The sequence below is a fragment of the Pituophis catenifer genome, unplaced genomic scaffold, assembly GCF_029215685.1.
Source record: "Pituophis catenifer annectens isolate HBS135680 unplaced genomic scaffold, rPitCat1.0.hap2 SCAF_10, whole genome shotgun sequence".
NCBI classification, from domain to species: Eukaryota; Metazoa; Chordata; class Lepidosauria; order Squamata; family Colubridae; genus Pituophis; species Pituophis catenifer.
This window is the reverse complement of record NW_027256890.1, coordinates 28,789,935-28,816,369: the sequence shown is the minus strand read 5'-3', so window position 1 is coordinate 28,816,369 and position 26,435 is coordinate 28,789,935. Positions and strand designations below refer to the sequence as shown.

Below are 26,435 nucleotides of genomic sequence, written 5' to 3'. Positions count from 1 at the left end.
CCTCCTCCTCCATCTTTCCCCCTCCTTCTGTGCGCACCGTTGCCGTGGCAACCTCCCAGCTGGGCACATAGGTATCCCCGGGTGATGGGCGGCTGAGATGCATCACAGATGGAGCAGAGAAACAGATCTCCAGATCTCTGGCGTTCCTGCATGCCACCCCCGGTGCACCCAAAGGAACCGGCCATGTGTTGGCAGCTCCGCTATTAATACAAATCCCGAGCATTAGAAAGGGGAAAAAAATTAGTTAATTTTTACTGTGCTGCAGTTGGGAGGCTACTCTGAGCTTGGTTCGGCAGCATGAATCAGCTGAGCAGAGTGGGGATTTATTTATCCTTTTATTTATTTTTAAAAGGGTTTTTTTGGGGGGGGGGCTTGTGGGGTGAATGACCAAATGAGGAGGGGCTGGCGTCAGAAACCGGATGTAATCCCAAAGGGTCGTATGGAAGGAGAAAAGGAGCAGTGAGCCTGAGGGACTCATTGGTACCATCCGATAGGAAGAGAGAGAGGACTCTGCCCATGGTCAGAGGAACGGGGTTGGGGGAGGGAGGACCTTTGGGGGAGCTGTCTTGGCCCCAGTGCATGACAGAAGTTCTGCACAAGAGGTTGGAATATTTAATAATATTAATAATATTAATATTTAAGAGCCGAGGTGGCGCAGTGGTTAGAGTGCAGTACTGCAGCTACTTCAGCTGACTGCTAGTTCAGCAGATCAGCGGATCAAATCTCACCAGGCTCAAGGTTGACTCAGCCTTCCATCCTTCCGAGGTGGGTCAAATGAGGACCCAGATTGTTGGGGACAATATGCTATCTAGTATACTGTCTTTGGTGTAAGCCGCCCAGAGTCCTCAGAGAGTGGGCGGCATGGAAATATGAATAATAAAATAATATAAATAAATAAATATGCAGAGAAAAGCAACCAAGATGATTAGAGGGTTGGAGGCTAAAACATACGAATTGGTGGCAGGAATTGGGTATGTTCTTAATTTGATGAAAAGAAGGGTTAGGGGGGACATGATAGCAGTCTTCCAATATTTGAGGGGCTGCCACAAAGAAGAGGGGGTCTACCTTTCTCCAAAGCACCTGAAAGCAGGACAAGAAGAAGCATCTGATGGAATCTAACCAAGGAGTGAAGCATCCTGGAATTAAGGAGAAACTTCCTAACAATGAGAACAATGGACCAGGGCACTCAAAAGAGCCATTTGGACCCGTTTCCCACAGAAAAGAAAACACCGGGAGTCACAAAAACCCTTCCCGTGCCTGACTATTCCTTGAGCTGCCACAAAACTAGCCTAGGTAGTTGAATGAAACGTTCTGTTTTCTTCTGAAACTTTTCTTTTCTTGGATTTATCCATGGTTGGCCTACCGGGGGGTTGAAAAGCTCCATGATGCATATTTTGAGTGACGGAGCTGCAGCAGAAGGATGAAAAGGACCACATGCGGCTCCAGAGCCACAGGTTGCTGACCCCTGGACCAGGGGAACGACTTGCCTCCAGAAATTGTGGGTTCTCCATCACTGGAGGTTTTTAAAAAGAGATTGGAACGGCATTTGCCTAGACTGGTATAGGGTCTCCTGCTTTAGTAGGGGGTTGGACTAGAAGACCTCTGAGGTTCCTCCCAACTCTGTTGTTCTGTAAGATTAAGATCAATTGGCCATGGGTTTGATTTAGAAAAATGGCGAAAAATTGTGGTTGCAAAATTATAAAATGACAACGTCTACAGCATATAAGGAGAATTTGTATAAGATGTTTTACAGGTGGCATCTACCCCCAACGAGGATAGCCAGAATGTTCCAGAATAAATCGGAGAAGTGTTGGAAGTGTCATCAGACTCCAGGATCTTATTACCATATGTGATGGACATGCATAGAAGCAAGGAGATATTGGACTAAGCTACACACCTGGTTGGAAAAAATGACAGAGACATATTGACTTTAAACCAGAGATATTTTTATTAGGGATCTCACCAGAGACATATAATAAAGAATTGCAATATTTAATTGTGAGCGTTTTAACAGCGGCTAGAATTGTATTTGCCAAAAACTGGAAAGGAGAGAAGATACCTACTGATGATGAAGTTATTAAGAAAATTATGGACTGTGCTGAAATGAGTAAATTGACATTTAAAATTAGAGAACAGGAAGATAAACAATATTATTGATATGGGATTTGTTCTATCAATGGATAGATAATAAAACATGGAGATGAAATATGAAGTTGATGTAAAGATAAAATATCTTTTTAAAATAAAAAAAATCTTTAAAAAAAAAAAAAAGACCAATTAGGTGAATTCAGCCAGGCCAGGCTACTCGTTTTAAGAGGGGTAAAATTCAACTCCCAGAATTCCTCTGGCAGGAAAAAGAAAATTATATGAAAATGGGATAATAGGAAAGATTCAGTTTCTTGATAGCTTGATATTTTTGATTCTTTTTTTAATTTTTTATTGTATTTTTATTGTTAAAGAATAACAGAAAAAAAAAACAATACAAAAATCAGTAATAAAGAAAGAATTTTTTTCCCCCCAACGTGCTATACAAATGGAAAGGAAGTTTTAGGAAATTAAAGTCTTCAATTCTTCCAGAAATCTCTTTGATAAGGTACTGGCAAAGTCCACAAATGGTTGCCAAGTGTTCCAAAAAACATTCTCTTTATATATACCACTTCTAATTTTAATATCACAAGTCAATTTATCATTTAATGCAAATTTCCATGTTTCATTATACCATTCTTCTAATTTTAAGTCAACATTTAATTTCCAATATCTAGCAATTATAATTCTCCCCATTATAACCAAAATCCTCACCAATTCACTTTCTCCAGTTGTTCTCCCTGATATTTTTTTGATTCTTGAGCCAGCTGTGTGCAGCCGCTGCCGAAAAAGCTAATAGAATCCTGGGTTGTATAAACAGAGGCATCGGATCAAAATCACACAAAGTATTAGTACCGCTTCATAAAGCCTTAGTAAGGGCCACACCTGGAATTCTGCATCCAGTTTTGGTCCCCACATTACAAAAAAGATGTTGAGACTTTGGAAAAAGTGCAGAGAAGAGCAACTAAGAGGATCAAAATTATGATTTTATTGTACTTGTTTCTTAATTTGTGTTCGCCGCCCTGAGTCCTTCGGGAGAATGGCGGCATATAAATACATGTAATAAATAAATAATAAATAAATCAAAGGCCTGGAGACTAAAACATATGAAGAACGGTTGAAGGATTTGGGTTTGGCCAATCTAGAGAAAAGAAGAATTAGGAGTGACATGATAGCAGCATTCCAGTATTTGGGGGTGCCACAAAGAAGAGGGGGTCAACCAGGGATGAAATCCAGCAGGTTCTGACAGGTTCTGGAGAACCGGTAGCAGAAATTTTGAGCAGTTCGGAGAACCGGCAAATACCACCTCTGGCTGGCCCCAGAGTGGGGTGGGAATGGGGATTTTGCACTATCCTTCCCCTGGAGTGGGGTGGGAATGGAGATTTTGCAGTATCCTTCCCCTGCCACGCCTACCAAGCCACGCCCACCAAGCCACACCATGCCCATCAACCACAGAACCGGTAGTAAAAAAATTTGGATTTCACCCCTGGGGTCAACCTATTCTCCAAATCACCTAAAGGCAGGACAAGAAACAATGAATGGAAAATAATCAAGGACAGAAGCAACCTGGAATTAAAGGAGTAATTTCCTGACAGTGAGGACAATTAACCAGTGGAACAGCTCGCCACTAGAAATCGTGGGTGCTCCATCACTGGAGGTTTTTAAGAAGAGACTGGACCGTCACTTGTCTGAAATGGTATAGGGCTTTCCTGCCTGAGCAGGGGGCTGGACTAGTAGACCTTCAAGGTCCCTTCCAACTCATTCTATTCTAAATTGATACTCAAAAATGGGTCTGTAAGTTCACCCATTTTTTTTCTCCCTGCGCGAAAACCAAGAAAGGAAGTTCTCTGGCAAAAGAGAACTCAGGAACTGCATTCCCACAATATGTAACCTAGTTGTTGAGTTAACCCATTGGCAGTACCAGCGTAATACTTTGGGGGAGATGGGGGGAAGGCATTACGGATAGTCCTTGATTTATGACCATAATACAGGTAGTCCTCAATTTACAACCATTCATTTAGTGACCGTTTGAAGTTACCACATTGCTGAAAAATGACTGTTCGCTGCGTCCCCATGGTCACGAGATCAAAATTCAGATGCTTGGCAACTGACTCGTATTAATGTCCTGGGGTCATTGCCATCCCCTTTTGCGGCCTTCTGACAAACGAAGTCAATGGAGAAGCCAGATTCACTTAACGCCGTCTGAGTGACAACTGCTGTTATTCAACAACTGTGTCCAGAACGGTTGTAAAACGGGGCATGATTTCACTTAACAACTGTGGATTGTGGAAATTTTGGGGCTCCATTGTGGTCGTAAGCCGAGGACTACCCGTAGAGCCCGCTCATTATGGTTATCAAGTCGGAACGATCGTCAAGATCACCCATGCGATCAAACCCCTTTTCCCCAACTTTTGCAGCTGTCGTTAAGTGAGCCCATTGCTCCCTATGTGGGGGGAGGGGATGGCAGAAAACTGTCATCAATTGCAATCATGGGGACCTGGCAAATGGCCTTAAATGCAGATGGGTTGCTGAGCTCCCCAAATGAAGGTCACATGTCTGAAGCGAGGGGGAGAGAGAGCCCCCCCCCATCCAGCTGTCAGACCCGGGGTTTATTGAAACTTTAATCGGCTGCTAAATGACTCCGTCGTAAGTCGAGGACTACCTGTACTAAAGCTAAAAAAAATGATAGCAGTCTTCCAATATTTGAGGGGCTGCCCCGGAGAGGAGGAAGGTGGCCAAGCTATTTTTCCAAGGCACCCGAAGGCCAGACAAGGAAGAATGGATGGAAACTGATCAAGGAGAGATTCAATCTGGAAATAAGGAGGAAAGGGGGTAGGATTAGATGACCTCTCAGGTCCCTTCCAACTCTGTTAATCTGCATCTGTAAACCCAGCGACAGGACCCCTGTGAACACACATCTGGTTGGCTTCCCCCAGGCCAATCACCCCATTGGCTGCGTTCATCCAACCCGCTAGATCCGCTTTGGACAATCGGCGCTGCACTTATGTTGAGTGAAGTAAGCCAGCATGTTAAGCCATCATTCAAGAGATCTTGGTTTATTAGCCTTGGTACAGAACCCAGCCGGGTTGTTTTCTCGGCCAGCTTTTCCAGCGAAGAAAAGGTTAAGAGAGACTCTTCAATTCAGAGGAAGCTACTTCCTAGGATTTCCAGGTGGTGCCCCATCCCATCCCGTCTCATTCTCCTACTCCAGCCTCAGTGAGCTTTTCTGGAGAGGCGAGGCTGCCCCCTAGCGGAGTTTTAAAGGGAAATTTGCGATGATCTAAGGCGGGGGCTTAACTATAGCAACTTTACGACCGGTGGACTTCAACTCCCAGAATTCCTGAGCCAGCTACGCTGGCTCAGGAATTCTGGGAGTTGAAGTCCACCGGTCGTAAAGTTGCCATTAAAACTCCCAAAACAACTCCAAGATCAACGAAACGCCTATAAAACAGACCCTTATTTTATATCGATTTGATTCCCCTTACTTATAACGCAACCATTACAAGGCTGTGGATGATGGGAACTCAAGGGAGTGGCTTAGCGGCTCCTCCTTACGCAAACAGCCCTGCTCAGCTCGCCCTTTTTTTTTTTTTCAACAGCCCCGCAAGCCACGCCCCCTTCCCCCCCTTCTTCCTCCTGATTGGCTATCCCAACCAGAGTTTTTTTTTTTCTCCCCCCCCCCGCCCTTTCGAACGTCGCGTATCGAACCTGAGCAGCTCTCGCCTCTCTCACTGGCTGGCCGAACCAGAAGCTCCGCCCCTTTCGAACGTAGAGTATCCGGCTTCTCTGACGGCGTTCGATTCGCGTCGGGCGCAGACCGAAGGGAGATATAGCGCGCTAGGAAGTCCTCTGCTGGGTCGGAGCAGGTAAGGGGGGGGTTCGAAAGGCGGGGGGGCTGCATGCCTTGGTTTTCTGGATTGCCATTTGTCAGAAATGGTATGTAGCGTCCCCTGCTAGGGCAGGGGGTTGGACTAGATGACCTCCAAGGTCCCTTCCAACTCTGTTAATCTGTTATCAGTCAGAAACGGTATGTAGGGTCCCCGGCTCGGAAAGGGGGCTGGACTAGATGACCTCCAAGGTCCCTTCCAACTCTGTTCATCTGTTATCAGTCAGAAACGGTATGTAGGGTCCCCGGCTCGGAAAGGGGGCTGGACTAGATGACCTCCAAGGTCCCTTCCAACTCTGTTAATCTGTTATCAGTCAGAAACGGTATGTAGGGTCCCCGGCTCGGAAAGGGGGCTGGACTAGATGACCTCCAAGGTCCCTTCCAACTCTGTTCATCTGTTGTCAGTCAGAAACTGTATGTAGGGTCCCCTGCTTGGAAAGGGGGTTGGACTAGATGACCTCCAAGGTGCCTTCCAACTCTGTTCATCTGTTATCAGTCAGAAACGGTATGTAGGGTCCCCTGCTCGGAAAGGGGGTTGGACTAGATGACCTCCAAGGTGCCTTCCAACTCTGTTCATCTGTTATCAGTCAGAAACGGTATGTAGGGTCCCCTGCTTGGAAAGGGGGTTGGACTAGATGACCTCCAAGGTGCCTTCCAACTCTGTTCATCTGTTATCAGTCAGAAACGGTATGTAGGATCCCCGGCTCAGAAAGGGGGCTGGACTAGATGGCCTCCAAGGTCCCTTCCAACTCTGTTCATCTGTTATCAGTCAGAAACAGTATGTAGGGTCCCCTGCTCGGAAAGGGGGTTGGACTAGATGACCTCCAAGGTGCCTTCCAACTCTGTTCATCTGTTATCAGTCAGAAACGGTATGTAGGGTCCCCTGCTTGGAAAGGGGGTTGGACTAGATGACCTCCAAGGTCCCTTCCAACTCTGTTCATCTGTTCTCAGTCAGAAACGGTATGTAGGATCCCCGGCTCGGAAAGGGGGCTGGACTAGATGGCCTCCAAGGTCCCTTCCAACTCTGTTCATCTGTTCTCAGTCAGAAACGGTATGTAGGATCCCCGGCTCGGAAAGGGGGCTGGACTAGATGGCCTCCAAGGTCCCTCCCAACCCTTGTTTATCTGTAATAACAACAGCAAACAGCCACCCTAGAAATAGATTCCCTCCTGCAAGGAGAAAGTTAGCTCTTCAGGCACACAGGATTCCTGGATTTGGTTTTCCAGAAGATCCTCTGGAGGTTTTGCCAGGCCTGGAGGCTTCTACGGAAGCGGAGTCTGTCGAGATTCTCCGTCATCCAGGCCACGGTTTTCCCAAAGGTGCTTTTTTTTCTCAAGAGGCAACTGGACTTTCTGGGTTTTTTTTTTTCTTTGAAGACGTTTCGCTTCTCATCCGAGAAGCTTCTTCGGCTCTGACCGGATGGTGGGGAACGGAAGGATTGATACTCCTTGCAGACAAATTGGTCCTTTGCATCCTTTTATAGGGTCGTTGAGGCCACTTGGAGTTTTATCTGTGTTCTCAGGGTCCAAGTGGCCTCAACGACCCTCTAAAAAGGATGCAAAGGACCAGATTGTCTGCACGGAATATAAACCCATTAATTAATTAATTAATTAATAATTAATTATTTGGGCTTGTATGCCGCCCTCTCTCCAAAGGACTCAGGGCGGCTATAATACAATAAATACAGAATTCAATGATAAAATGTAACAAATATAAGAACCCATTAAAATCACATTTAAAACCACTTCAGTCCAATCCGGCCAGGCCAAATAACCATGTTTTAAGATCACGGCGGAAGGAGCGAAGGTCAGGAGCTCCAGGGGGAGCTGATTCCATAAGGTAGGTGCGCCCACAGAGAAGGCCCGCTCCCTGGGAGTCACCAGTCGACACTCTCTGGCCGACGGGACCCCAAGGAGGCCCTCCCTGTGGGAACGCACCGGGCGATGGGGAGCTGTCGCTGGCCGCAGATGGTCCGCCAGGTATCCTGGGCCTAAGCCATGTCGGGTTTTATAGGTAATTACCAGCACCTTGAATCTCACCTGGAGGGGAACCAGTAGCCAATGCAGGTCCCGCAGGAGAGGTGTAACATGAGAGTGTCGGGACGCTCCCATCACTACCCACGCGGCCGCATTCTGCACCAGCTGAAGCCTCCGAGTGGTCTTCAAGGGCAGCCCCATGTGAACAAGCTGGAAGATAGTTAAATATTAGAGGGAGATATAGTGGAAAATATATTAGAAATTGGAGTAAATAAAATATGCCTTTGTGAGAAATCTGTGTAATATGTAAACTGGGAGGAAAAAAAAACCTAAGGTAAACTGATTTGAGGATAAGGGTCAAAGGATTAAAATGAGATAAAATGTTGTTTTATAAAATATAATAAAAATGGAGTGGTATTGAATTGAAACTAAGAATAAATGGTGATAAAATTGTAAGGCGAGCACTTAACAAGAGGTTAGAATATTGTAAAAATTATTTTGATATGCCTTGTATAAGATATAAGGTAAAGAAGAATAAAGATATGTTTAGAATTGTTATGCAGCTGTAAAAATGAGTGAAAGTGAATTTGAAACTAATTTTGGATAGATATAATGGATTTATATAGATGAAAATGTGAAATTTGAGGTAAAATTGGTTTTTTCTTAAGTTTTGAATTTCTTTTTTATCGTCTTTTTTTTTCTTTTTTTGTTTGTTTATAAAAGATGTAATGGAAATTGTGAATTGAGCTTGTGAAAGGAATGTAAGCGTGGTAACCATCTATGACCAGATCGAGATTTTTGCTCTTGGAAGTTATGTTTTTATGTTTAAATTTGAAAAAATAAATAAAAAATATTTACAAAAAAAAAAAAAAAAAGGGCAGCCCCATGTAGAGAGCATTGCAGTAGTTGATCTGGGAGGGGACGAGCGCATGAGTGATTGTGCGTAAGGCATTGCGGTCCAGGTAGGGGCGCAACTAGCGCACCAGACGAATCTGCGCAAATGCCCCTCTGGTCACGGTCGTTACATGATCGTCCAGAGTCAACCGTGAATCCAGGAGGACGCCTAAATTGCGCACCTTTTCTACAGGGGGCAACACCTCACCCTCTATAGCCAACGATGGAATATTCTTCCGGAACCGAGATGCCGGTACCCACATTCCCCACCATCCGGTCAGAGCCGAAGAAGCTTCTTGGATGGGAAGCGAAACGTCTTCAAAGAAAAACAAGGGAGTCCAGTTGCCTCAAATGGCCGCTGGACATTTAAGTCCTTGACAATGGGTGGGCCAGGAAACTCTTGAGCATGACAGGCATCTTTGGGACAGCTGCAGCGTTTTTCTATACCGGAGTATCTCAAGCTCAAGCGTTTAGGCTCTAGTCTAGTCTATACCATCCCCAGTCTCTACTTGAAAACCTCCAGTGATATAATTTATGCATTACTGTTATATGTATAGTATTTGCTATTGTTTGTGTTTTATCTATTGCTGTGTGCTGCCCATTTGATAAATAAGGACAGTTTGAATCGGAGTTTCTCCAACTTGGCTGAGTTAAAGTGGACGGAAGTTCACCCATCTTTAGGGGACCAAGTTTGAATAAACTGGGGTTTTTTTATTTTAAAAAAATTCCTTTTGTTTGCCTGCAGAACTATCTTTCAGCTTGCAGGGAGCCCATTTCTAGGATGGCTTTTCCTGCTATTATTAAGGTGGAGGAAGATCACAGCAAACTGAAATACCTTCCATGCCCCTCCTTTATTTATTTATTTATTTATTTATTGATTGATTGATTGATTGGTTCGATTTATATGCTGTCCTCCAAAGACTCAGGGCGGCTCACAATGCTTTTAAGCAATAGCCTTCATACTTTTGTATAGACCTGCTTAGTAGGGCTTTCAGCCCCCCCCCAAGCGGTGTTCTTTTTTATACAAAGTCAGCTTATTGCCCCCACAATCCGGGTCCTCATTTTACCTACCTCGGAAGGATGGAAGGCTGAGTCATCCTTGAGCCTGGTGAGATTTGAACTCGCAGTAATTGCAGGCAGCTGGCAGCTAAGTGCTACATAACAGCACCACCAAGGCTCCTTGTCTTGCAAAGGGATGCTCTTTGGGGAATTCTGGGAGTTGAAGTCCTTGCATCTTAAAAATGGCCAAGTTTGAAAAACACTTTGTTTTAAATGGTTTGTCTTCATGTCAATCAACTGTGATTTTTTCCCCCCAAGTATGACTCCTGCCTTGCAGATACTGCCGTGTCTTTGGTGCCCTCTGGTGGTGGCTTGCATGTTTGCAGCCAGATCTAGCATACCCACTCCACTCTCTCCTTCCCATATTTGCTGGGAAAGTCACAAAGATTGCGTTGAACAACTGTATTTCTAGCTGCAGTCGCTTAGATCTAGTTTCTGAGACCCTAAGGGAGGGAGGGGGGAGCCATGAGCAGCAGCGGTGGGGAAAACGCGCCCCCCACCCAGGCTGTGTTCTCATGACCTATGTCCGTAGGACGAACCTATGGCATGTGTGCCACAGGTGGCACGTGGAGCCGTATCTGTGGGCACGTGAGTGTTGCCCTAGCTCAGCTCCCAGCATGCATGTGTGCGCCAGCCACCTGATTTTCGGCCCTTTCGGGCCCACCGGAAGTCAGGAAATGGACTCTTTCCAGCCTCTGGGGGGGTGGGGAAGGCAGTTTTCGCCCTCCCCAGGCTCCAGAAAAGCCTTTGGAGCCTGGGGAGGGCAAAAAAAACGGGCCTTCCAGGCCCACTGGAAGTCAGGAAATGGGCCGTTTCTGGCCTCCAGAGGGCCTCCGGGGGGGGGGGGAGGCAGTTTTTGCCCTAACCAGGCTCCTAAAAAGCCTCTGGAGCCTGGGGAGGGTGAAAAACGGGCCTTCCGGGCCCACTGGAAGTTGGGAAATGGGCCGTTTCTGGCCTCCAGAGGGCCTCCGGGGCGGGGGGGAAGGCAGTTTTTGCCCTCCCCAGGCTCCAAGAAAGCCTCTGGAGCCTGGGGAGGATGAAAAAAACGGGTCTACCGGGCTCACCATGCCATCGCATGCCAAAAGCGGGGAGAGCGCGGGGGTGTCACGTGTGCGGGGTGCATTGAATTATGGGTGTGGGCACGCAGGCGCACAAACCCCCCGCACCCCCCCCCCCCGCTTTTGGCACGCAACGGCAAAAAGGTTAGCCATCACTGACCTGTCTAAACCCAGATCAACAAACAATTTAGTAATGTCTGAATGGGACACTCTGGTTCATGTCACAGCAGTGGAGTCCAATACAAATTTATTTTATTTATTTATTTGTTTCCATTTCTATACCGCCCTTCTCCAAATAGGACTCAGGGCGGTGAACAGCCAAAGTAAAAAACAGAACATACAAAATTTAAAAACAGTTTAAAATAATTAAATATTTTTAAATAATGCAGTAATTGAACGCAGGTAAGTCCTCGGCTTACGACCACAATTGAGCCCAAAATTTCTGTCGCTAAGCAAGACAGTTGTTAAGTGAGTTTTGCCCCGTTTTACGACCTGTCTTGCCCCAGTTGCTAAGTGAATCACTGCAGCTGTTAAATTAGTAACCCAGTTGCTAATTCTGGCTTCCCCATTGAGTTTGCCGGTCAGAAGGTTGCAACCGTCTGCAGTCGTCATAAATATGAGTCAGTTGCCAAGCAGCTGGATTTGGATCATGTGACCATGGGGATGCTGCAACGGTCGTAAGTCTGAAAAACGGCCATGTCACTTTTTTCAAATGGTCACTAAAGGAACTGTTAGAAGTCAAGGACTATCGTCTGCAGAAATTCCTGATCTCGCTTATTTTGGGACTTCTTGACTTCTAAGACTGTGTAATCTTTTTAATGGTTTTTTTTTCCCCCAACCAGGGTCTCCTCATGGCTGGAAGAGGTGGAAGAGGAAGGGGCCGGGGGGCCCACATGACCTTCAATGTTGAGGCGGTGGGCATCGGGAAGGGGGAGGCGTTGCCCCCTCCCACCCTGAAGCCATCACCCCTCTTCCCTGTGAGTTGCTCAGTTTCCTTTGAATTCCTTCCTTGGACGCTCCCCAAATTTTTCCCTTCGTTGTTAAAACTGCTTTTCAGAAAATCTTACCGCACTTCCAGGACCATCCTAGGCCCGTTCCTTCAGCACAGGTCCTAACAGGTCACCGAACAAACAGTCATAACTCGAGGACAATCTACCCGTGTTTCCCCAAAAATAAGACCCTGTCTTTTTTTTTTTTTTTTGAACCCCAAAATAAGCGCTTGGCCTTATTTTCGGGGAGGTTTTATTATTTTGGAGCGCGTGGAGCAATATGGGACTCCTCTTGCCGTCTTACCTGATTTCCAACTCTGCGTTTAAATATTTTTGGGGAAGGGCTTATTTTCAAGGGGGGGGAGGCTTATTTTAGTGCAGGCGCTCAAAAGCCCAATTGGGCTTATTATCAGGGGAGGTCTTATTTTCGGGGAAACGAGTATTTTATAAGGAAATATCACTGAACGATCTTTAGGTCATTTCAACGTAAAGATAATTCCGTCCATTTTTGTCTCCAGAGGTAGATTTTGGGAGATTTTTGAATATATTTCAGTGCCCGTGCATTTAAATTTTCTTTTTTGTGATGGGTCCTGAGTTCGAGTGTGGTTTCACCCTTTTTGGACTTTTGAAGTCCTTAAGACATAGCTATACTCCCGGACTCAATGTGGGTCTTACAGGCTGAAAATTATTTTTTTGTTTCTTTTTTTAAAAATAATTTTTCTTTTTATTAATATAAATAAAAAAGAGCAACATATTCAAAATCCATATAGAGTTGTCTGGTTATAGTTCCTTTGAGTGATAAGCATCACAGTAATGATAATAGTATTCTCTAATAGTAATCTCATAAGAACAGTGCTTTTCCCTCATAACATCAATACATATTAATTGCATTAGTTGTATTTTATGATTCTTGACGAATGTATCTTTTCTTTTATGTACGCTGAGAGCATATGCACCAAAGACAAATTCCTTGTGTGTCCAATCACACTTGGCCAATAAAGAATATTCTATTCTATTCTATTCTATTCTATTCTATTCTATTCTATTCTATTCTATTCTATTCTATTCTATTCTATTTTCTATTCTATTCTTAATACTAATAAAAATTAATCAAAGTTAATAAGTTACGGTAAACAATCCTAATAATAAGATTAATCTTTCTGTTATGGTTTTTGAAGTTCTAACTCCTGTTTCTCTTACGTCGATAGAACAAATCCCATACCTCCAAATATTCAGTGTCTTCCTTTTCCTTAATTTCAAATGTTAGTTTATTCATTTCTGCACATTCTAAAATTTTTCTTATTATCTTCTGTGGGGATCTGATCGCCCTTCCAATATTGTGCAAACACGATTCTGGCCACTGTTAACACATGTATTATTAAGTATGCATTTCTTTTACTCTATTTGTCTGGTATGATGCCCAACAGAAATATTTCCGGTTTTAAATCTATATGTTTCTTTATCATTTTTTCTAGCCCGGTGCGTACTTTGGTCCAGTAGTTTTGTTGTTGTTTTTTTTTTATTTTGGGCATGTCCATCACATGTGGACATTTGTTTGCACTTCCAACACTTAGCAGACATATTCTTAAACATTCTAGCTAATCTTGCTGAAGGGAAGTGCCATCTATAAAATATTTTGTATAAGTTTTCTTTATATGCAGTGGACAATGTCAATTTATAGTTTCTGTCCCGCAACTTTTGCCGTTTGTCCAATTCTATAGAGAATTCAAAATTTTTAGCTACTATGCTATCATAGTTTCTTTTACTTGCTCCTCTTCCATTTTTGAAAATTATTTTTTTGGATTAGGTGACCAGGAGGAATGCTGCAACGAAAAACAATCATAAATCACTTTTTTCAGTGCTATTAAATGACTACCTGTAACCAGACCAAATTTGATTTTTAAGGCTCCCCCTTTCTTGGATCGGCGAAAGGAATACTGGCTGCATTCCCACAACACATGAAGCATCTGTGGTTTGTTTAATTGTGGCTTACCGGATTGTGGGAACTCACCGGTCGGGTTGTTGCTGCTTCAGGGTCTTAAACTTATCAATAAGAAAACGGGTTAATTTAATAGCCCGATGAAACGTGCTGTGGGGAAGGGAGCCGAAGCTTTCTCACGTTTTGTCTTGATTCTGGCTTGTTTCTGTAGCCGCTGGAATATAAGCCGCTTCCGTTGCTGGCCGGAGAGGAGGTGGAATACATGCTGGCTCTGAAGCAGGAGCTGAGGGGGGCCATGAAGAATCTGCCGTATTTCATCAAACCTTCGGCCCCCAAAAAAGGTATCGAGCGGCCGAGAAAACCGTGAAGTCCTTTGAAATAATTTCTGCCTCGTGGTTGGCTGAGCTTCTGTGATGTCATCGAATCGCGCATGGGATTTTACGCTTCTTTTTTTCTTTTTTTCCCCTTCTTTAATTTCTTTTTTTTCTTTTCTACCTGCTAGTTTTCCCATCATTCAAAATATCTGCAGCTCTTGTACACAAGGATCTGGCCTGCTAATGGTCAAGCTAAACTGGCGCTTAGAGAAGGGTCAGCGGAATTCAAGGGAAGGGAGCTAAACTTTGGACATTTGTGACTGCGCCATGATTCCCAACTAATGACGGCTTTTACTCTGCCCGCCATCTCGGCCTGCTCGCCTCCTCCATCTTCTCACCCTCCGTTATTTAAAGAGGGCATCGCTAATTCCCAAATTTTTAATTTCTCCAGATATCGAGCGCTATTCCGACAAATATCAGATGGCGGGTCCGGCGGACAACGCCATGGAGTGGAACCCAGGTGAGGCTGGGAAAAAAATGTTTTGATTTCTGGGGGATTCTTGTACGGAAGGTCCTCGATTTACGACCACAATGGAGCCCAAAATTTACATTGCTAAGGGATTTATTAAGTGAGCTTTGCCCCGTTTTGAGACCTTTCTTGCCATCATTAAGGGAACCAGTGCAGTTCTTCAGTTAGTAACACGGTTGTTAAGTGAATCAGGCTTCCACCATTGACTTTGATTGTTAGTAGGTTGCAAAAGGGGATCATGTGACTCTGGGACACTGCAAACGTCATAAATATGAGTCAGTAAACTGCCAAGTGTCTGAATTTTGATTAAGTGACCATAGAACAACAGTCATACATGTGAAGTCTGTTTTTTCAGTGACGTAACCTCAAACGGTCACTAAACGAACGGTTGTAAGTCAAGGACTACTGTACTAAATAGTTTGATAGTGACAAAGGTACAGGAGCCAAAACTGGGGGTTTCTCCCCCTTAATCTTGGGGAAGGATTAAGAATCACCTTGTCTTGAAATCATTCTGGCTGGGGAATTCTGGGAGTTGAAGTCCACAAGTTTTAAAGTTGCTAAGATTGGGCATCCCTGCTCTAAATTATGCCCAAGAGATGCAGAGTTTCTAATTTTATTTTATTTTTTTAAATCCCACCAAAGCACATTGGAGCCCAAGTGACTAAATTTTAATTGCTCGATTAAATCTTTGCTGATCTCTGCAGATTGGAAGCAGCTTCCTCCAGAACTAAAAATTCGCGTGAAGAAGACTCGAAAACAAAGTAAGTAATTTTATTATCTGTGGAGGAAAAATATAATTTCCCCAAACTCCTGCAGCAGGAAAGCTGACCCCATTTCTTTCTGTAAGGAAAATCTCACTAATGCGAGCAAAGTTTGCCGGTTTGATTTCAGGCTGTTTTTGGTGGGTAGAGCTAATAATGATGGAAACATTCAATTCCCTGGAATTGAACAAGTAGGTTTGGTCCCCACGTTACAAAAAAGATGTTGAGACTTTGGAAAAAGTTCAGAGAAGAGCAACTAAGAGGATCAAAGGCCTGAAGACTTAAACCTATGAAGAACGGTTTGGCTACTCTAGAGAAAAGAAGAATTAGGGGTGACATGATAGCATTACTCCAGTATTTGAGGGGCTGCCCCAAAGAAGAGGGGGTCCAATTATTCTCCCAAGTGCCGGAGGGCAGGACAAGAAGCAATGGTTTGAAATTGATCAAAGAGAGAATCAACCTGGAATTAAGGAGAAACTTCCTAACAGTGAGGACAATTAACCAATGGAACAGCTTGCCACTAAAAGTTGTGGGTGCCTCCATCTCTGGAGGTTTTCAAGAAGAGACTGGACAGTCATTTGTTTGAAATGATATAGGTTCTCCTGCTTGAGCAGAGGGAAGGACTAGAAGACCTCCGAGGTCCCTTCCAGCTTCTCTTCTCTTCTATTTTCTCTTCTCTTCTTCCATTCTATATATTATTCTATTCTATTCTATTCTATTCTATTCTATTCTATTCTATTCTATTCTATTCTATTCTATTCTATTCTATTCTCTCTTCTCTTCTCTTCTTCCATTCTATATATTATTCCATTCCATTCCATTCCATTCCATTCCATTCCATTCCATTCCATTCCATTCCATTCTATTCTATTCTATTCTATTCTATTCTACTCTCTTTTCTCTTTTCTTTCTCTTCTCTTTTCTCTTCTCTCATTCTATATATTATTCTATTCTATTCTATTTTCTCTTCTCTTTCTCTTCTCTTCTTCCATTCTATATATTATTCCATTCTATTCTATTCTATTCTATTCTATTCTATTCTATTCTATTCTATTCTATTCTATTCTATTCTATTCTCTCTTCTCTTCTCTTCTCTTCTCTTCTCTTCTCTTCTCTTCTCTTCTTTTCTTCCATTCTATATATTATTCCATTCCATTCTATTCTATTCTACTCTCTTTTCTCTTTCTCTTCTCTTTTCTCTTCTCTCATTCTGTATATTATTCTATTCTATTCTATTCTATTCTATTCTATTCTATTCTATTCTATTCTATTCTATTCTATTCTATTCTCGTTGCCATTGGGCACACTGGGAAGATGCTATTTGATCAAATCTGAAAGCTGGATCAGAGAGCATCAGTCCATCCAATGTGCCTTTGTCCAAGAGCTTCAGACTAGAATACCCATCACTTCGGTCAGTGTGTGAGGACAACGTTTGATGTCATCCAACAGATGTTGTGGGCTGCCAGCTGATGTTTAAGGACATTGAGAGGGATCTAGTGGACAAACATTTAAATAGGAGCCAGCCGTGTGCAGCAGCTGCCAAAAAGGCCAATGCAATTCCAGGCTGAATAACAGAGGGATAGACTCAAGATCACGTGAAGTGTTAATTACCACTCTATAATGCCTTGGTTAGGGTTAGAGTTGGAATATTACATCCATCACACTTGGAATATTGCATCCAGTTTTAGTCGCCATGATATAAAAAAAAGATGTTGAGACTCTGGAAAGAGTGCAGAGAAGAGCACAAAGAGGATTAGGGAGCTGGAGGTAGAAATATATGAAGAACAGTTGCAGGATGATTACAGATGAACAGAGTTGGAAGGGGCCTTGTGGGTCATCTAGTCCAACCCCCAGCCCAAGCAGGAGACCCTACACCACTTCTGACAAATGGCAGTTCAGTCTCTTCTTGAAAGTCTCCAGTGATGAAGGAATTTGGCATGGCTAGGGGCCTGGTGGCTCAGCAGACTAAAAGCATTGTAATTAACACCAGCTGTCTACAATTACTGTAAGTTCGACTCTCACCAGGCTCAAGGTTGACTCAGCGTTCCATCCTTTCTAAGGTAGGTAAAATGAGGACCCAGTTTGTGGGGGCAATAAGCTGACTGTCAGGTTTCGATGTCGTCTCAAATAAAATAAATTGCATTTCCAAACAAATAGTCTTTGAAGAAATCTTTCATTTTATTAAGCACGACAACCTGTCCCCGATTGTGGCGTAGCCAATACTGACTTCCTGACCCCAAATCACTCCCCCCATATCTACTACTTCAGCTCCCAGGAATGTCCCCCCTCCCATCTCATCTCCTAGGGGATATTATCTTCAGGGAAAATAAGTAGGTGAGAAGTCAAGCGTCCTCTTGCCATCTGACCCCTCTTCTCCTTATGTCAGCACTAGAGTAAATGCAGGTTAAAGTGCTGACACTGACTTTATATAAATATACAAAAGGATGAAGGCTATTGCTTAACGCATTGTAAGCCGCCCTGAGTCTCTGGAGAAGGACGGCATATAAATCAAATTTAAAAAAAAAGAAGAAGAAGGACTGGGGGTGACATGATAGCAGTCTTCCAGTATTTGAGGGGCTGCCCCAAAGAAGAGGGGGTTCAGCTATTCTCCAGAGCCCCTGAAGATGCAGGACAAGAAGCAACGGATGGAAACTAATCAAGGAGAGAAGCAACCTGGAATTAAGGAAAAACTTCCGGACGGAACAATTAATCAGTGGAACGGTTTCCTTCCTGCTTCATCACTGGAGGTTTTCAAGGAGAGATTGAACAGCCCTTTATCCACAAAGTTATCAGGTGTCCTGCTTGAGCAAGGGCGTTGGGTTGGACTAAAAGGCCTCTGAAGTCCCTTCCAATTCTGTTATTCTGTATTTTGTGCCTTTTTTTCAGGCCCGCAGGGTGCCCGCAACTGACCCATGACATTTAAGAGTTTTGCTTTTCTATGAATTGGCTCCTTGATTGTAGCCTGGCCGAAAACAGTCGCAGGAGAGTGGCTGGCCAGAATAATCAGCATTTCTGGTTTCTTTCTGGCGCAGGGCAGGTGGTTCCAGTTCCCAAACAGAAACCCAAAGTGCCTGCAGACAAGGAGGAAGCCATTAAGAAGCTGGAGGTAAGGGAGACTCCTTTCAAGAAGGAACCGGGCTGGGACAGAATACGGTTTTTTCCTCCTTTATTTCCATATTCTTCTCATTGGTAAAGGTAAAGGTTCCCCTGGCACCTATGTGCTAGTCGTTCCTGACTCTAGGGGGCGGTGCTCATCTCCGTTTCAAAGCCGAAGAGCCAGCGCTGTCCGAAGGCGTCTCCGTGGTCATGTGGCCGGCATGACTCAATGCCAAAGGCGCATGGAGCGCTGTTTCCTTCCCACCAAAGGTGGTCCCTATTTTTCTATTTGCATTTTTTACCTGCTTTCGAACTGCTAGGTTGGCAGAAGCTGGGACAAGTCACGGGAGCTCACCCCGTTACGCAGCGCTAGGGATTCGAACCGCCAAACTGCCGACCTTTCAATCAACAAGCTCATCGTCTTAGCCACTGAGTCACTGCGTCTCTTTTTGAAATTCTTCTCATACACGTCCTCAATATACATCAGATCCTTTAGTGACCTTCGAAGTTACAATGGGACGGAAAAAAGTGACTTATGACCGTTTTTCAGACTTACGACCCTAACGGCATCCCCATCGTCATGTGATTCGAAATTTGGCAAGTGACTCATACTTATGACGGTCGTGGTGTCACGTGATCCCCTTATGCGAAGCAAAGTCAGTGGGGAAGTCAGATTTACTTAACAACCATGCTACTAACTTAAGACCTGCGGTGGTTTCACTTAGCAACTGTGGCAAGAGAGGTTGTAAAATGGGGCAAAATTCACTTAACGACTGTCTCACTTAGCAACTGAAATAGTGGCCATAAATCAAGGATTGACTTGTATTTCCAAATTCTTTTCGTACATTTCTCGAGATGAAAATCCTCCCCGTTTCCAGGATTGCCCAGCATCTAACCACAATATCAAGAGATGGAGCAAACTTTGGTTTGTTTTACAACCATAATTGGAACTAGAATTTCCATTGCTAAGCAAGGCGTTTGTTAAAGAGAGCTGCGCCTGATTTTACAACCTTTTTGCCATGGTTGTTAAACGAATCGCTGGTCATTAAGTGAATATGGCTCCCCCCCTTGGCTTTGCTTGTAGGGAGCAGGCTGGGAAGGTCGCAAATGGCACAATCACACAATCCCAGGATTCTGCAAATGTCATCATCATGTGCGCCGGTTGCCAAATACCCAAAATTTTGATCAGGTTTGCTTAATTGTTTTCCTAGACGCTGGAGAAGAAAGAGGAAGAAGTGACATCAGAAGAGGAAGAGGAGAAGGAAGAGGGCGAAGAAGGCAAGGAGGAAGAGGAGGAAGAATATGATGAAGAAGAGTTTGAAGAGGTAAGAGAAACTACCGCAGAGGCAAAGGCCCCAAAATGGCTGCCTCTGAGTTTTAGTGGGAGCAGCGTTTCCCAATGTTCACCATTTGGAGATGGGTAGACCTCAACTCCCAGAATTCCTCAGCCACCGTGGAGCTGAAGTCCGTCCATCTTGAAATGGCCACCGTTGAGAAACGCTGAATTGGAGGAATAGAACAGAATAACAACAGTCGGAAGGGACCTTATAGGTCATCTAGTCCAACCCCCCGCCCAAGCAGGAGACCCTATACCATTTCTGAATAGATGGCAGTCCAGTCTCTTCTGGAAAGCTTCCAGTGATGAAGCTCCCACAACTTTATTTTATTTTATATTTTTATATTATTATTTGTTTTGTTTTGTTTTGTTTTATTATTTATTTATTTATTTCATTTTATTTTTTTGTTTTATTATTTTAGTTCATTATTTATTTATTTTGTTTTGTTTTGTTTTATTAGTTTAGTTTATTATTTATTTATTTTATTGTTTTATTATTTTAGTTTATTATTTTATTTTATTTATTTATTTAGTTTTGTTTTATTAGATTATTATTTTATTTTATTTTATTAGTTTATTTTATTTTATTAGTTTATTTTACTTTAGCTTATTATTTTATTTTATTTTATTTTTATTTATTTTATTATTTTATTTTATTATTTTATTATATTTTATTTTGTTTTAGTTTAGTTTATTATTTTATTTAGTTTATTTTATTTATTTTAGTTTATTATTTTATTATATTTTATTATTTTGTTTTATTATTTTAGTTTATTATTTATTTTATTATTTATTTTATTTTATTTTATTATTTTAATTTATTATTTTATTTTACTTTATTTTAGTTTATTATTTTAGTTTATTTTATTTTACTTTATTTTTATTCATTTTATTATTTTATTTTATTTTATTTTGTTTTGTTTTATTATTTTGGTTTTTTTTGTTTTATTTTAATTAATTTTTTCAATTAATTTTAATATTTTTCATTATATTTATTTTAATTATTTTTTTCAATTAATTTTAATATTTTTCATTATATTATTATATTTTTACTTTACTTTACTTTCTTTTTTTATTTTTAAACTTTAAATGCTGCCCATCCTGACCAATTTGCTGTTTGGAGTCTGCACCACATCTCCAACGCAGGCATCTCTGGCCTGGAACCGCATCCCAGCTTCTGACAAAAGTGGATTTAAAATTTAAATCTCCCATCCACCTGAATAAGTTTTTTTTAGCAGGCTCTGAAAGTGTCGGATTTCATCTGTTTTCCTTTTTTGTTGTTGTGTTTTTGCTGCTGCAGGAGACGGACTACATCATGTCCTATTTTGACAACGGAGAAGATTTTGGGGGAGACAGCGATGATAATATGGACGAAGCCATCTATTGAGGTCGTCAGTGGGCTGGCCGGTTGCAGAGGCCTCCTGGCGAAGTTTCTGGCGATCTCATCCTTGAGAGGTCTTGAAAGGGGTGTCCAGTCTCTAGATTAGGGGTCTCCAACCTTGGCAACTTTAAGACCTGTGGACTTCAACTCCCAGAATCCCTCAGCCAGCAAAGCAGGGGTCTCCAACCTTGGCAACTTTAAGACCTGTGGACTTCAACTCCCAGAATCCCTCAGCCAGCAAAGCAGGGGTCTCCAACCTTGGCAACTTTAAGACCTGTGGACTTCAACTCCCAGAATCCCTCAGCCAGCAAAGCAGGGGTCTCCAACCTTGGCAACTTTAAGACTTGTGGACTTCAACTCCCAGAATCCCTCAACCCTCAGAATCCCTGAGGAATTCTGGGAGTTGAAGTCCACAAGTCTTAAAGTTGCCAAGGTTGGAGACCCCTGCTCTAGATGGCATCTCTGCTCCATGTTGCCATTCGCCATTCAACCTCCCAATGATGGAGTCTTCCTCCGAAAAGGGTCTAGGTGGAGCAGATTCTTGTGCTGCTCCGAAGTTCTCCAGGACTTTGCTTGGAAGTCTCCAAAAACATCCATAAACCACAATCTTTGGAGCTGAGGGAATGGGGTTGTGTTGGATGACGTGACCTGCATTGCAATACATGACTTATCCTTTGTGGCCTGCGTTGGATTACATGACCTATCCTCCTTGTCTTGTGTTGGATTACATGACCTATCCTCCTTGGCCTGTATTGAGTGACATGGCCCATCTTCCTTGGCCTGTGTTGGATGACTTGACCTATTTTTCTAGGCCTGTGTTGGATGACATGACCTATCCTCCTTGGCCTGTTTTGGATGACTTGACCTATTTTTCTAGGCCTGCTTTGGATTACGTGACCTATCCTCCTTGGCCTGCATTGGATTCCATGACCCATCCTCCTTGGCCAGTCCCACCAGCAGGCTCTGATCCAGCAGGATTTGAGTTGCTTGTGGTCCAAAGCAGAAGAAGGGAGAAAGTTCCTCCTCAGGACTTTCTGAATTTTGAGGAACATCTCAAGAACTTTCATCCAGAGCTGGATCTGCTCTGTGGGTCAGTTTGGATTGTCTGGAGAGTGCTGGGAGAAAAAGACCCCACTGAAGAGGGGAATTTTGCAGAAAGGGCAGGGGGTGGATGCCCCCCTGTTTTTAAAAAAATTTTTGGTTCACAATAGAGGAAAGGAGAGAAAGGGCCCTCCACATAAATAAGCAAGAACATTTGAAGATGGGTGGACTTCAACTCCCAGAATTCCCCACTCAGCATGATTCAAGATTGGGTGGACTTCAACTCCCAGAGTTCACCTCTTCAAGCTACCACGGTTGAAAAAAAACGCTGGTTTAGCCCCAATTTAAGGAAAGAGGAACCCAATTTTGTAGACACGAGTTTGGAGTGATTTTTCAGATTTTCATTGCTGTCGGAAAAATAGTACAATTTGTGCTGTAAACTCAAGATATTTTTCTGGATCCTGAAGCTCATCAGCTGCCAAATTGAGGCCTTTTTTTGGGGGGGGGGAGGTGGGAGAGGTGGGGTGTTTGTATTCATGACTTCTCTTCTTTTAAATGTGCTTGCAAAATTTCAGATTGCAATTTAAACCTCTGTTTCATGTTTATCCAACTTCCCCTTTCAGCAGAAATGAGCCTTTGGGCTTAACCTTGTGAATTTGGGGGTGATGCCCGTGTCAATCTCCTTTTGACTTAAAAGAAAGTCAGAAGTTGGATATTTATACAAAGGGGCCTCTGGGTGCCATGTTTGATCCGGAAATAAAATGATAGGAGGAGTTTGCCATCTCTTGTAGCTCAAAATTGCCCACCTGCCCAGGTGGAGGTTCCAGGTGGAAGGGAGTGAGTGTGTAGGACCCTGGTTGTGGGTCAGGCCACCCCGATTTTTTCAGTCCAAGGTCTCCCTGGCCCTTTGGGGAAATAGAAGAGGAATAGAATAGAGCTGGAAGGGACCTTGGAGGTCTTCTAGTCCAGCCCCCTGATCAAGCTGCCGTTCAAATGATGAATAGGAATTTTTGGGCAGGTGTGAAATTTGGCTGGGCCAAAAGCTTGCAAAGTTTTGGGCCTAATATAGGTAGCCTTCGACTTATGAACACAATTGGGACTCTTTTAAGCCGTGTGGTCATTAAGTGAGGCACCATGTGACTGCAGCAGATCCTCTCTTTTTTTTGGCATAGTTGTTACCCAAATCACCCATGCTCATGAACAAGATACAGGCAGACTTAACGACTGTTTTGTTTAAGGGACCATTTGGAGTTGTGACAGCACTGAAAAAAAAAGCAAATTTTGTGAGCATTTTTTTTCACATGACCGTTGCGGTATCCCCACAGTCACGTTGATCAAAATTCAGATGCTTGGAAAACTGGTTCATATTTATGACAGTTGTGTCCCCAGATCGTTAACAGATTGACAGAGTTGGAAGGGACCTTGTAGGTCATCTAGTCCAACCCCCCGCCCAAGCAGGAGACCCTACACCATTTCTGACAGTCTCTTCTTGAAAGCCTCCAGGGATGAAGCTCCCACAACTTCCGAAGGCAACTTCTGTTCCATGGGTTGATTGTTCTCACTGTCAGGAAATTCCTCCTTATTTCCAGGTTGAATCTTTCCTTGGTCAGTTTCCATCCATTCTTCCTTGTCTGGTCTTCAGGTGCTTTGGAAAATAGCTTGACCCCCTTCCTCCTCTCTGTGGCAGCCCCTCAAATATTGGAAGTCTGCTATCCTGTCTCCCCTGGTCCTTCTCTTCACTAGACCAGCCAGGCCCAGTTCCTGCAACCGTTCTTCATATGTTTGAGCCTCCAGTCCCCTCATCATCCTGGTTGCTCTTCTCTGCACTTTTTCTTAGAGTCTCAACCTCTTTTTTATAGTGTGGGGACCAAAACTGGATGCAGGACTCTAGGTATGGTTTTGTGACCTTCTGACCAGCAAAGTCAATGCGGAAGCCAGATTCGCTTAACAATCCTGCTACTAACTTCACAACCGCAGCAGTGACTCCCTTAACGACTGTGGCAAGAAAGGTCGTAAAATGGGGCAAAGCTCACTTAACAACTGTCTTGCTTAGCGACGGACATTGGGGGCTCAATTGTGGTTGTAAGTCGAGAACGACCTTTATCGTAGGGCTGCGACGTCCGACTTCCTGCCGTCTTCCCCATTGCTTGGGGAAGATGGCAGGAAAGGTTGCAAATGGTGATCTGCAGGACACCCGAAATGTCATTGGTGTAAGCGTTTTGCCGAGTGTCCAAATCGCAGTGAGGGGACCATGGGAACGCCGCAACTATCACAAGGGCGAGGGTCAGCTGTACGTCATTTTTTCAGCACCGTCATAACTCTGAACTGCTGTTAAACGAATGGTCATAAACTGAGGACGCTGTTTCTACAGCTGGTTCTCTGCCCAGTAAATGAATCTGTTTTTGATTTGGCTTTGGGACCTGACATGCTGACCTTAATCTCCACTTTCCAACGCCAGCCTTGTAAGGAAGGCCTGTGGGAAGCCGCTGCTCACTCCTACGGGGTCAGGTTGTGGCTGAGGGTGCTGAGTCAGTCGTGACTTCTGGTCTCGGGAACCTAATTTAATAAAGCAAGCATTTCGCCCAAAACAGGAACTTGGGAAGGGTGAACGAACACACAAAAAAAAACCCAGTTTCCAGAGAATTTTGGCTGTTGTTTTTAAAAGTCAGCAGTTTTACAATTGAGACAACACATTTAAAAAAGAATTTAAAAGGAAATCCTCCCTAAAAAGTTGGTGGAAATTATTGTATCTGGACCGACCACTTAACTGGGTTATAAATCAACTCTTCTCTTGGGTTTTTAATACAATAAAATTAACCAGTTATAGGTTTCGACTTACGGCCATTTTGTTTAGCAGCCGTTCAAAGTTACGACGGCACTGTGACTTAAAATTGTCTTCGCACTTACAACCATCACAGTGTTCCCACAGTCATGTGATCAAAATTTGGGAGCTGACAAGTATTTACGACAGTTGTCTGGGGGTCACAATACAGATAATTCTTGCCGTATATATCAAAGGCCTGGAGACCAAACCATGTGACGAATGGCTGCAGATTTTGGGTTTGGTTAGTCTTAAAAAAAGATGTATTAGGGGTGACATGATAGCAGTTTTCCAAGATTTGAGGGGCTGCCACAAAGAAGAGGGGGTCAAATTATTCTCCAAAGCACCAGAAGGCAGGAGAAGAATTGTATTGTTTCCTAGTATGATTTGAATCCTTATTAGTATCCTATGACTATGACTAAGTCTTGTATCTTATGATTCTTGATGAATATATTTTATGTTTTCTTTATGTACACTGAGAGCGTATGCACAAATTCCTTGTGTGTCCGATCACACTTGGCCAAGAAAGAATTCTATCTAGTCTAGACAGAAACAATGGATGGAAACTAACCAAAGAGAGAAGCAACCTGGAATTAAGGAGAAATTTCCTCACAGTGAGAACAATTAACCAGTGGAACAGCTTGCCACCAGAAGTTGTGGATGCTCCATCATTGGAAGTTTTCAAGAAGAGACTGGACAGTCACTTATCTGAAATGGACTAGGATCTCCTGCTTGAGCATACACATACATACACCGTATTTTCTGGAGTATAAGATGCACTTTTCCCCTCCCTAAAAGTGGGTGGAAATGTTGATGCGTCTTATACACCGAATACAGCCATTTTTGGCCTCCCGAAGCTCCACCCTGTGCGTCCTATTTTTGCAAGAAATGGGCCCGTTTTTCACAAAAACTGGATGCACAGAGTGTTTGGGAGGCCTGCAGAGTGCTCCTGGGGCCTGGGGAGGGCAAAACTTTTTTTTTCTTACCTCTTCAAAATCTTAGTGCATCTTATACATCGGTGCATCTTATAGTCCGAAAAATACGGTAATACATAAATACGTACAGGTAAATCAACTCACAACCAACATTGAGCACATCCGTTGCCAAGCAGGGCAGTTGTTAAATTACTTTTGTCCCATTTTATAACCTTTCTTGCCCCTGGTTGGTAAGTAAGTCACTGCAGTTGATAAGTTAGTTAACCCGGTTGTTAAGGGAATCTGGCTTCCCCACTGACTACTTGTCAGCAGGTCGCAAAAGGGAATCACGGGAC

The 26,435-nt window shown here is 43.4% G+C and overlaps 1 protein-coding gene across 2 annotated transcripts; it reads left to right on the top strand.

The window, feature by feature from the left end:
* Nucleotides 1–5,887: 5,887 nt before the first annotated feature.
* Nucleotides 5,888–21,677, top strand: POLR3GL (RNA polymerase III subunit GL). 2 transcript variants are annotated; one of them, XM_070950729.1, is made up of 8 exons: nt 5,888–5,951; nt 11,801–11,935; nt 14,098–14,227; nt 14,652–14,720; nt 15,434–15,490; nt 18,523–18,596; nt 19,798–19,911; nt 21,223–21,677. In XM_070950729.1, exons 2-8 carry the CDS (start codon nt 11,810–11,812, stop codon nt 21,307–21,309), a joined length of 657 nt encoding a protein of 218 aa, XP_070806830.1. In that variant the 5' UTR covers nt 5,888–5,951; nt 11,801–11,809; the 3' UTR covers nt 21,310–21,677. The 2 variants fall into 2 exon arrangements, with proteins under 2 accessions (XP_070806830.1, XP_070806829.1); XM_070950728.1 differs by lacking the exon at nt 5,888–5,951 and having other exon boundaries at nt 11,707–11,935.
* The last annotated feature ends 4,758 nt before the right edge of the window (nt 21,678–26,435 follow it).

Excerpts from the sequence above, each read along its gene's own strand:
- POLR3GL (XM_070950728.1), top strand. The coding sequence starts at position 11,777 with ATGGTTTTTTTTTCCCCCAACCAGGGTCTCCTCATGGCTGGAAGAGGT. Across the intron at positions 14,228-14,651 it reads ACCTTCGGCCCCCAAAAAAG|ATATCGAGCGCTATTCCGAC; the intron begins GTATCGAGCGGC and ends TAATTTCTCCAG. Across the intron at positions 19,912-21,222 it reads ATGAAGAAGAGTTTGAAGAG|GAGACGGACTACATCATGTC; the intron begins GTAAGAGAAACT and ends TTGCTGCTGCAG.